The sequence below is a fragment of the Protopterus annectens genome, chromosome 15.part0 (genome assembly GCF_019279795.1).
Source record: "Protopterus annectens isolate FY-2018-M chromosome 15.part0, PAN1.0, whole genome shotgun sequence".
Lineage (NCBI taxonomy): Eukaryota > Metazoa > Chordata > Ceratodontiformes > Protopteridae > Protopterus > Protopterus annectens.
This window is the reverse complement of record NC_056749.1, coordinates 234,307,451-234,320,024: the sequence shown is the minus strand read 5'-3', so window position 1 is coordinate 234,320,024 and position 12,574 is coordinate 234,307,451. Positions and strand designations below refer to the sequence as shown.

Below are 12,574 nucleotides of genomic sequence, written 5' to 3'. Positions count from 1 at the left end.
AAAGAAAATAAGAGCAAAGATCCCAATGGGAACTTATCTGAAATGGCTTGGTGAACCAGCAATGACTCAAGCATTCATACAGACAATCAAAAGATTCCGTTTGGACTGGCAGCAAAAGTTCTGAGGAAGGTACATCTGGACATCACCTTTATGTCTTACACTATACACGGGGAGCATATGTGTGACATATGGCATACCTAAAGGCTTTGGTATATTGGCCTGATGTTGGGCTGCCCTTGGCAAGGGATCCTTACTGTAAAGAATACTGAAACAGTGAAATGCAAGTACATCACATATTCATCAACATCAGTACTTTATTAGAAATAATGGCAAACTTCCTACATATGTCTAAGTTGTTCATTATTTATTTATTTAAATAAAACAAAAACAATGCACTTTCTAGATATATGTTGGAATGTGAAATGCATGAAGACGTTTTTGTTTTTGGTTGTGGAAAAAGTACTTATAATACGGGGGGGGGGTGGGGGTGGTGGTGGCTGGAAAAACAGATTAGAAAGACCGGAACTAAGATGGCAGTTATTTATGCTTGTACAAAGCCAGAGTTAAATGACAATGTGAACACAGCAAGCATTATCAGATGAAGTGTGTGTGCATATATATATATATATATATATAGGAGGCCTTCATTTGTTTGAACTTTCAATGTCCGAAACTCATATGGCTGACACCATATGAGCAAACGTTTGAAAGGCCGACAAATGAGAGCGGAGATCCCGCTACAGTGCGGGACTGGGAGATTCTCCTTTCCTGCACTGTAGTGCAATGTTGGATGAGAATATTTAAGTAGCAGGGGTGTGGGGGGTGCAGAGGGCCTTGGCTTGCCCCACTACATAACACAGTTTTACTGTGTTTACAGGTAGGTAAATGGTGCTATTTCAGGATGTCGGTCTTTCAGAATGTCGATCATATGGTGTCAGCCATATGAAAGTTGTCATTCTGAACGGTCGGCATTCTGAAGTAGACCCATATATATATATATATATATATATATATATATATATATATATATATATATATATATAAACATATACATACACACAGACCCCTATCCACCCACAACCTTTTTTGCACCTCACCTTCAACTGTGACAGTCCTCAACAGCTAAAGTTTACACCCCTGTGTGGCTATATATGTAAATTGTGTAGTAAAAAAAAAAGTAAAAAATGTTAACTAATTATAAATTATTTTTATATTTATATTTATATTAGTAAAGTCACAAGCTTTATGTAAGATAAATCTTTAATGGTTCTGTCCCCATGGTTGTTTAAAAAGGTTGTAAGCTGTAGTAGCTGATTCATAGCATTTATAAGTGTTTGCTGTACCTGTTTCTGCCTGTTTTGTGAAAAAAAAGAAAAAAAAGAAAAATATATCTCTTGTTTTTCCTGCTTTACTAGTTTAGTCCAGTTTCAGAGTTGCTGATTCCTGGGCTTTGGTTGTAGTTCCTGTGTACTGTTTCCTTGCCTTATTTGGGGGAAGGGAAGCTACCTTGCTTTCCTGCTTTACTAGTTTAGTCCAGTTTCAGAGTTGCTGATTCCTGGGCTTTGGTTGTAGTTCCTGTGTACTGTTTCCTTGCCTTATTTGGGGAAGGAAGCTACCTTGCTTACCAGTGGGAGTGGGAAGCATTGAGCTGCCTTTGTCCAGTTTTGTGAGGTTTCAGCCAGTAACTAGTAGTTTATTGGTCGTTTTGGGCCAGTTCCTAGCTTTTCCCAGGCGCCTGGTATAAAACTTTCAGCTTGTACCTACTCAGCACAGACTCCACGTGGGCCAGCAGAGTAATCCAGGCTGCACAGAGCTGAATAAGCGACTTTTCTTGATACTAAGTATATTTTTGTTGCTTTCCACATCTGAATACCTAGCAACTGTATTTAGCCTGCCTTTCTGTTACATTGAAGCTGTTTTACTGCAATTAACTTAATATTGCACTTGGAATCCTTGTTTGTTACTATTTGACTGTATTTGTAGCAAATTCTTCTGTGTAAGCTGTAGTAGCTGATTCATAGCATTTATAAGTGTTTGCTGTACCTGTTTCTGCCTGTTTGTGAAAAAAAGAAAAAGAAAAAAATATCTCTTGTTTTTCCTGCTTTACTAGTTTAGTCCAGTTTCAGAGTTGCTGATTCCTGGGCTTTGGTTGTAGTTCCTGTGTACTGTTTCCTTGCCTTATTTGGGGAAGGAAGCTACCTTGCTTTCCTGCTTTACTAGTTTAGTCCAGTTTCAGAGTTGCTGATTCCTGGGCTTTGGTTGTAGTTCCTGTGTACTGTTTCCTTGCCTTATTTGGGGAAGGAGGCTACCTTGCTTACCAGTGGGAGTGGGAAGCATTGAGCTGCCTTTGTCCAGTTTTGTGAGGTTTCAGCCAGTAACTAGTAGTTTATTGGTCGTTTTGGGCCAGTTTCTAGCTTTTTCCAGCCCCTGGTATAAAAGCTAAGCGCGTTAGTGCGAAGCGATTTAGCACGGAGCTGCCACTGTTGCACACTAGGGCAGTGCCGGTTAAGCAGGTTTAAACTATTCGGCTACCTAAAGTCCACTCTTCAAATTTTCCCTTAAAACTACCTTCCTCGAACTATACTACTGATCAAATCAGCGTATCCTATAACTAAAAGATCAACTCTACTTGACTCCAAGTAGACTATTCTCTATCTATTAAACCTAGCACTTGCTCCTACAGTACTTATTACCTTGATACGGCACTCTTGTCATAGATAGTACCCCAAAAGGCAACCCCCATTTCTCGGTCACCCACGTCCCGGAATCTTTTTTAAAGTTTTTCGTCTACCCTTCTAGCATGTCGGGGATCAGTTGCTAGTGTCCTCTCCTGCTCAGCTGGTGATCCTGGGAATATTGAGGCAATGTTTCAATTGCCTCATGTACCTGAACAACCCTTTCCTCCTCCCACAAAACACAAATACATGCGAGAGATGCAACTATACGGCCAAACTGGAGGCTGAGCTCTCTCAACATAGGACTGGCAAGACTAGTCAGGAGGAGAAGGTTACCACACACACTATAGACCCAGTCTCACATAGTACCATTACAACCTCAAATCATACACATAAACACACAAAGACATACTCGGAGGCTCTGATCAAAAATCTACCAAAACAGCAGAGGCCACCAAAGCAGACACCCAAACAACCACCACCTCAGAACACAACACCGCAACACATAGACCTCACAGTCAGAGTGTCAAACAGTCACAGCCCTTAAGGCCAAACACAATGCCAGACACACTAGTCATTGGTGACTCCATAGTCAGACACACTGATGTCCCGCTCACCAGACTGAGTAAGGAGAAGGTCATAGTAAGCTGCCTGTCGGCGCTAGAATCCGCCACATAACGCAAGCACTCAGGTCTCTCAACAGCAGGTACAAATATGACTCAGTCATTGTCCACGCTGGTGTAAGCGACCTGAGGCATTACCTCCTTGGACTACATGAAAAGAGACATTGAGGAGCTCTCTGATTATGTAGCCCAGGCAGGTATGACCCTGACCTTGAGCAGTATCCTACCTTCACCAAGAATGATGCCACAATACAGAGATAAGATGATCAGCTTTAACAATTGGCTTAAACACTGGTGTCATTCAAAGGGGATCCAGTATCTGTCTTCCTGGGATGACATGCTGGACAAGCCACGCTGCTTACAAGGGACGGCTTGCACCTGTCACCCTGGGATTCGGATATTGGCAAAGGCTCTTGCCACCCCCATAGTGCCTTTTAGGCAAGGCTCAAATTCTAAACCTACCACCCTAGAACACAAAAAGGAAAAAAACTAAGGGTAATGCTGCTCAATGCCAGAAGTCTAAATCTCAAAATGCACGCACTCGAGGCCCTTCTCAGTATGGAGAACATCGATGTCTGTGCTGTGACAGAAACCTGGTTCAAGGCTCCTGAGAGCACCCCAGCTATCAGGTTTTACCTCATATCATGCTCCGGCCCCAAAATCCGGACAATACCAAGAAAGGAGGGTATCCATATTCATCAAGGACACCCACACCTCAAGACTGGTGGCAATGCACGATGCATCGGAGACCATCCAGGTGCAATTAACCATAGGCAAGACTGCTCTGCAAATTGTAGCATGTTACAGGCCACCCTCACAAACTCAGGAAACTCACATGGCCTTCCTGAAAACACTAGAGGATAAATGTATCACCAAACACCATCATACTAGGTGACTTCAATTACCCTAATATAGACTGGGAACACTACTCAAGCCCAAACACCCTAGCCCAAAAGTTCCTGGAATTCATAAACTCAAATGCCATGGAACAACTAGTCACCATCCCCACAAGAGGAGATAACATACTTGATCTCAGCATCACGAACATGGGAGCACAATGTTCAACACCGGAAGTATACCCCTCACTGGTGAGATCAGATCACAAACTAATCTCGCTGGAGGTCCTCATCCCACCCCACCTGAAATAAAAAGACCACAGTAAAGAACTTCTCAAAAGCCGACTTCACACTTCTAAAGACTAGTGTGGTCTCCTTTCAGGCCCCGAGGCGGTGAAAACAATACTCAAGCCGCTGAATCACTTACAAATGCCTTCTACCAGCACCTGCAGGACTGCATGGATAAGGCAATCCCAAGCAAAACAAAGACTCTTTGTACCAAAGGCAAGCGTCCAGTCTGGTGGACCCCAGCCATAAACAAACTCTACAACAAAAGGAGGAAGCTACTACAAGATAGAGCAAAATCCTTAAAAGGTAAGACACCCTTGATCACTATAAGTAAAAACTAAGAGCTCTCATAAAATCATCCAAAGCAAATTTGAGAGAAAAATAGCTAAAGACTCAAAAGACAATCATAAGGCCTTCTTTAGCTATGTTAGAAACCTAGGAGGAAACTCCCAGATATGCTCAGAACTAGTTCAAAATGATGTGAAGATTACTGATCCTACAGACATTGCCAACATACTGGCTGACAGGTTCAGTGCAAACTTCTCCCTCCTCCCAAAAGGAGAGATATCTATACCAAATGAGTGCAGCCCCCAAACATCTCCAGCCCAAGTGAGAACTGCTCTCTCAAAGCAAAAACACAGCATCCATGGGACCCGATGGTGTCCCGGCTGTGTGCTCCACGAACTCAATGAGGAATTAAACCCACAGCTAGGACAGCTGTTTAATCAAAGTCTTACCTCTGGATCGTACCCAGGAGTGGCGCACTGCAACTGTGGTCCCACTTCACAAAGGCGGTGCCTCCACAGACCCTGGAAATTACCGGCCCATTAGCTTGACAAGCCTTATCTGCAAAGCCATGGAGAGGATCATAATGGACCTCATAAATAAAGACATAGGAATTTGCAGACTTTGGATCCAACCCAGTTTGGCTTTGTCAAAGGCAGATCATGCCTTTTAAACTTGGTTGACTTTTGAAACAGTCACCAAAGCCATTGATGAGGAAAGGCAGTCCATACAGCCTACCTCGATCTGGCTAAGGCCTTGATACAATACCCCACTCGGGTATCATTGAAAAACTCATCAGCTTAAATGTTAACCCATACATCACAAGATGGGTTGCAAACTGGCTGAGTGACAGAACCCACAGGGTCAGAGTTGCTGGCGCCATGTCAGACTCAAAGCCTGTCACAAGTGGTGTCCCACAGGGCTCAGTCCTGGGCCCACTCTTGTTTGGCATCTACTTTTCCAAGTACAAGCAAACACAGGAGGGTTATGGCTGACAAAGTTTGCAGATGACTGCAAACTGGCCATAGTAGAAAACACATCTGACACAGATATCCTTCAGAAGGGTCTCACAGAAACGGATAACTGGTGCCAGAGCCACGGCCTAAAGTTAAATGCCAAAAATGCATAGTCATACCCTTCGGGAAAAACAAGGTTACCCCTAGCTACCAAATAGGTGGCAATCCACTGAGCACAGAAGAAGTTATCAGGGACCTGGGGACCCAGGTTGATAGTAGTCTGTCATTCGACACCCATGTAGCTAAAGTAGTTAGGGAGTCCTTCTACATTGCCCACCTTATCATGAAGGGATTCTCATCTAGATCAAGGGAGGTCATAGTCTCCATTTACTCATCACTCATCAGACCAATGATTGAGTACAATGCCCCATTCAGAATGTATCTGACCCGACACTTGCAGCAGCTGGAGAGGCCACAAAAGTTCCTCACCAAAAGGATAAAGGGTCTCAAAAATCTGTCCTATGCTGCCCGACTGAAAGAACTCCAGCTCTATTCAGTCGCTTACCGCTTGCTCAGAGGTGACCTTTGCCTAACATACAAGGCCATATCAAACCCAGATTTGATGAATATGCTTCACCTCAAAAAATCTAGATCCATCAGAGCCACAAGGCGGAGACTTAAACCTCGACACGGCTATTAATAGGACGTGCTGGAGGATAGATTCATCACCCAAAGACTCCTATGCTGTGGAACAAAATCCCGGTACATGTGAGGCAGAGCACCTCGCTGGCCTTGTTCAAGAGAAATCTTGACCAATGGATGGGAGATCGCAGATATACCCCAGGAATTACCTCAGTGTCACTGCTCGACAGAGGCACAGCAAAATAATGGGTATAATTCCCCCATACTAAAAGGGGTGGCTGAGCCCAAAAAGCAATGAGCTGAGCATAAATTGCCCTGGGGCAGATAGCTATGTTCCCCATACTAAAGGGGTGGCGTAAGCCACAAAACAATGGGCTAGGCTTATAAATGCCCTCGGGCAGATAGCCTAGTATGAACCTATGAACCTATGAACCTAAAAGATTAAGTTAATTGGGAGTACTAGGTTTCAATGAAGTCTATGTAATTAATAAGGGCAAAAACACTAAACCTAGTATCCCATAGCTTGAATTTTTGCCTTTGTTTTTGGGACATGCTTTCAGTGTGTATTTTTTATTTTTTGCTTAGTAAGCTTCTATATGTTATGTTCAGGTATAACTGGTTTTAGAATGGCGGTTAAATGAACTATGAGATCAGGACCTCCCTTGATCTGTGCACGTAAAATAATATAATGTGCCATTAGGACAGGATTCTTTTATTAAAAAAGTTAAGAACGTCTCAAGGTGAATGCCACCTGGTGCTGAGACATCCTCAGGATACCATGGTGTGCTTAGTAAAATTAGTAGAAGACAGTGAACTCACCTGTCTGCCTGAACTTTTGCCTCAGACTCCCATTGCTGGAGTCTTACATAGTGCACTGATTCTGCCCACTACTAGGTGTAAGAAGTTTAACAAGAATCTGCCTTTACTTAGCTTCAGTCCTACACAGGCAGTACAGCTTTCAAAAAGACATGAATCCATGTATCCAATTATTTGCTTCAGAATTACCAATCCTCTAGTGGTATAGCCCCTACTGTACACTTTTAGGTCAATGAGTTGTCTACTTCTGAAGTACCCATCTTTTTAACCAAGAACTAGAGTGCTCTAATTTTATTAAATAAAAAAAGACTGTATTGCTTTACAGCAGTATAACAGTGAGCACCTGCAACAAAATATATTCTTAAACAATTTCAAGTACCTAATAGATTCAGTTATTACCTGTTGATCTGTTTCGGCCTTCAACACGGATCGGTCTGTGATAAGTACGGCCCTGGAGATCTGTCTGAAAAAGCATAAACATTGTAGGTAATCTGCAGCTATAATGTGAAAGCAGTGGGGTATGACTCAAGACATGCAACATGTAGATAGTAAGAATCACAGCTTCTCCCAAAAGCAAAAATGAATCCAATTCTTCACACAGACCCAACCAGCAATCGTAAAATACTGAATCATTAATCAGTTATGGCTATTTTTCTCTCAAAAGTGGCCATTTTAATAATATTCTGAAGGCACCTCACATTTTTATGAACTAGTGCAAGAGTAGCAAAATACTTAGTGCATGTGTGTTTATCAGATCTGCACATAACTCCTTCATCTAAGCTTCTGCATACTTCTATTCTGGACAACGGGTTATAGAATTACAAGGGATCTCTGAACTCTTTATCCAATCCATAGCCTAGCCAACTAGGTGAAGAACACAGCAGTATTTCACCTTATCTCCTACTCTGTTAGCATTCTACTTAGTGTTATTCCAGATTTTTTTTAAAGTTTAAGACCAGTTGGCATAATGGTTAAGGTCCTTGCCTCAATGCATAAGGTTCGATCCTGACATCCGGTCAATGCCTGTTTGGAGCTTGCATGTTCTCCCTGTGTGTCTGCAAGGCTCATCCCACCTCCAAAAAATATGCTGAGTGTTTCCATCTCAAATTAACCAATGAATGGAGCTGTGGGCAGCATCACAGACTCAACAATGTTCCCTATAGAGGGAGGAGTTGAACAGACCAACTACTTTGGGCATCTACTGTGGTACTCAACATCCTCAAGATTGGAGGACACAGATCACAGTCTACGCACCGTGGTAGGACTAGCCACTCTATGGTATAAAATATGGGTCTAGGTGTTACCAAAATGGGCATGGTTAGTTATCAGTGATGTCTGTTGTGGATCTGGCCTACTCCAATCTATGCCAGTGACCCAGTGCTAACAGTGAGAGGGATGTATGTGCACCTATTGGCCAGTGTGTGCCTGCCAAAAAGCCTGGAAGGCCTGGGTCAATAAACATCTGGCAGGCCAGTGTCTAGCTGCCTAGCCTGGGTTACCTGGGATAGCTCTGTTGAACAAAAGCTGAATGTAAAACCAGTCAACCTGCAAAACATGAACTAAGAATTGCTACAGTTAATGTAGGTAAACTGACAGGACGCAGCTTGGAAGTAGATGACATGATGATACGGAGGAGGCTGAACATCCTATGTATCCAAGAGACGAGATGGAAGGGCAGTACAGTGAAGCAGCTTGGCTTAGGATCCACAGTCTACTACTCAGGAGGACAGGCTAGAAATTGTGTGGGAACTGTGGTGAGAGACAGGCTTCAGAAGGTAGTGTGGGATATCATCAGAATTAGTGAGAGAGTCATGGCAAATCAGACTCCAGTGTAATGACAGGGTAGTATTCATAATCTCAGCCTATGCCCCTCACCAGGGTTGTGATAGTGAGGAACAGTGTGCATTTAGATAGCAGTTGCAGGACTTGCTAGATAAAGCAGGTCAAAATTAATTTGCGGTGATAATGGATGACTTGAATGCACATATCAGGACAGACAGAACAGGACACAAGGACTACCTGAGTCCACATGGGTGGGGCAACAGGAATAAAGGAGGACAGTCCATTCTAGAGGCAACAGGAATAAAGGAGGACAGTCCATTCTAGATTTCTATCTGGCAAATGGCTTGACAGTAGCTAAGGCATGGTTCAGAAAGACAGTCACAAGATCACATACAAGAGTGGTCATCATGCAACTCAAGTAGACTTACTCCTAGAAAGGGCACTGTGGGTACAATCAGTGACTGCAAACAGATTCCCAGTGAAACAGTCAGCCCACAACATAAAACACTGATTGCCACAATTACCTGCAAGCAATGGTCAGAGAAGTCTGTAAGGTCAGAGACCAGGATGAAGACCTGGAAGTTGACAGGGGAGAAAGTACAACAGTTCAAGGAATTACTCAGGGCTCTAGCACCCAAAGAGGAGGAGGAAATAGGTGGAGATTAAGAAGAATGAAAGCACCTCAAAACAGCATGTGGGAGGACTACAGAACTGATATGTGGCTGAGCCAGGTATGGAAGTAAGATAGATAAGGAAAGCTGGTGCTAGAATGCAGAGGTCCGGGAAGTCATCAAAAGAAAAGTGCAGGAAAAAGAGGAAGACAGAAAAGACCAACTAGGCGAGGAAGGAATACTGGTTGCCTAACAAAGAAGCTAAGAAAGGAGTCGCAATAGCAAAGAACAGGGCATTGGAGGCACTCTACCAGCTTCAGGAAAGTGACTCAGTAGGTGACACAAAGAGACTATATCAGATTACAAGACAAAGAGAAATAAAGAAGATACTCAGACATCCTTTATAAGGATGCCAGTAACAACCTGTTCAACAGCCCACAGGAAATCAAAGCCAGGCAGGCTCATTACATCGGAGTGACGCCTCCAGGTGCATCTGCAGTTAACTCCTACTGACACCTCTAGGCGTCAAATGTTGCTTGCTCACATTTGCATCAATAATTCCAAAACCATGCTATGTACAAGGTTTTAAAATATTTCATCTTAAAGCTTCCACAACGTAAAACTCAACTGCATTAATATTTGACATCTGTCTAGTGCAGGTAAAGAGATATTAACCGTTGCTTTTATAATACTAATTTATATAGATATAATTTTCACATTTTTTCTAAATGTCTCAACAACCAGTAACACAGACAGAACTCCTCGGCCTCATATAAAAGCTCTCAGCTAGATGAATAAAATGTTGCTGACAGTATGTGTATAACTTGAGTGGTTGCTGAGATATTGCAAGTTGTTTACAAAATATTACAAACATGATAGTTACTGTGTTTACTGTGACTTATAAAATTCAGTTTAAGACCTAGAAACTAAAGAATACTACCACAATAAAAATAGTTTGTGCTGAAGGGTTTGCCATTTATACTTCTTTCATAACCCCTATGGTTCCAGAGATATGAACATTTGTTTAAAATGTCAGGACATCATTTGATTCTGTAAAAAGGCTTAGGCTCCGCTCATTGGCAGTTGCAGTGCAAAATTCTCGAGCTCCATTGGAGTGAATGAGTTCAGTTATGGGTTAAGACGCAGAATACCTTGGGATTAACTGCAAGGGGTAGCGTGGCTAAGAACAAAGAAATATGGCAAACCATGATTCTAAAAATGCTAGTCACTGAGCATACACACACGCAACCTGTGACTCAGTACAACCCAACCTTGTACACAAGGCACACCAGTACTATTCTGTGCACTTAATGCATTGAGATGATGTAGGGAGGAGTGTGACTGCCATGTGCTTTCGAAGTACATGATTTATAGCCAAGTAAGCAACCAAAAGAGCATTTTCTATTAACAGGTTTTTCTGCCTGGTTAATGGGTTTATAATGGGGGCCAGTGGAAAGTGCACTGATCTATGCAAGGCTGGGTAGGTTCTTCTACATAAAAATGTTTTTCAACAGGGATACAAGGCTGTTTTTGTATGAATCACATAGACAAGATTTACAAAAGCTTTCGCAGAAAATGTGGATGAAAGTTATGCAAGTGTCAGTAACAGAAGTATCAAACAGTTGTGGCTTAACAGAATGACTTTTTTATGTACTCACTAACAAAACATGGAGATGTAGGGAGACTTGAAAGCATGTGTGGTAAATGGGAAAGAAAGGGAAACATTAAAATTTACAAAAGGAAGTATTTTGGTTTGTCTGTGTTGATAAAGTGACTGAATCCTTCTGCTAAAAGGTTTGCATGTTGGAGATTTGATAAAAGAAATGAGTGATTGAAAAGACTGAGTTCAACCATAGTTTATAAAAGCATTTTTAGGACTTTAGCACTCTGTAGTTTCAGGAATGTAATTGGAGATTTATGTTAGAGCAGGCTGAAAGTATGTTTCAGTCATGCTAGATATCAAATAAGAGTAAGGAAAAAAGTTTTTTTTTTAATACAGATTTTTAGCTCCGATTTTTTATGTGGAATGCATCACTTCTGAATCAATAATTAACATTAAACAGCTGCTATGGAGTACAGAAAATTCATCTTTAATATGGTTAAGCATGTTCATTTTTTAAAAAAAACATCTGCAGAAAGTTCTACAGGTGTCTTTGAGAAAGAAGAAAGCATTAGCCCAATTAAAAGGTGAATGTTCTGTACACTGTAGTGGCTGCTTTTTAGTTGCAATAATTTGTGTTTAACTATTGTGTTCCTATAACTGTTATTTTATTTTGCTTATATCATTTTTATTTCTATCACATTTAGAATGTGAAGTTGTTGCATTATTAATGGCATGGTGGTGTCTGAAATTAAACCCACTGAAGTGGGGTACAGCATAATTAAATGAGTAAACACAAGTTAGGTACTGTAAATCTAGTGGTAATTTCTCCTATTTTGCTTAGTAAACTAGTGAGCAATATGACAGATATACACCATGGTGGGGTGAGACTCACTGGATCAACAGAAGAATATTGGATGGGTGGAAGACTAATGTGTTTAGAAGATTGCATGAGGTGACAATGAAAACTGCATGTGGGAAAGGTATGAGAAGGTCCAGGTATGGGAGGGGAGACTGTGGTAAGACAGAGAGGACAGCTAGAAAAAGCTTTATGACATGGGGATCTCAATTTTTTTTTTTTTTTTGTATCTTGAAATGAGAATTTTGGGTAAAAGTAAATATGAAAGAAATGATAAATGACACAAATCTTCCAGTTTAAATGTAGAATATAAAATGGATGTTTGCTTTCAAAAGGATTTCACTAAGGACTATTCTCTCTACAAACAGCAGGCTGATACTGGGCAAGAAAAATTACATCAAGAAATTACAGTTCATTTCTCCTTTTAGTGTAGATACCCTTATTGCTAACAGACTGAAAATGAACCTCCAAGGCAGAAACGCACTAGACCACCACAACACAGCACAAACCAGAAGACACACAGCTCACCTACACAGTGTGCCCCTCAAGCTAAGCCCATAAGGCAAAACAGCTTGCCCAGTACACTAATCATAGGTGACTC

General features: G+C 41.7%; 1 protein-coding gene across 1 annotated transcript in view; it reads right to left on the bottom strand.

Annotated features, from left to right (window-relative positions):
* Positions 1-12,574, bottom strand: part of CHM (CHM Rab escort protein) — a 1,989,252-nt gene that overhangs the window by 301,266 nt on the left and 1,675,412 nt on the right. The window contains exon 11 of the mRNA XM_044057753.1: positions 7,521-7,584. Coding sequence (XP_043913688.1) covers positions 7,521-7,584 — 64 coding nt within the window. The remainder of the gene's footprint in view (positions 1-7,520; positions 7,585-12,574) is intronic.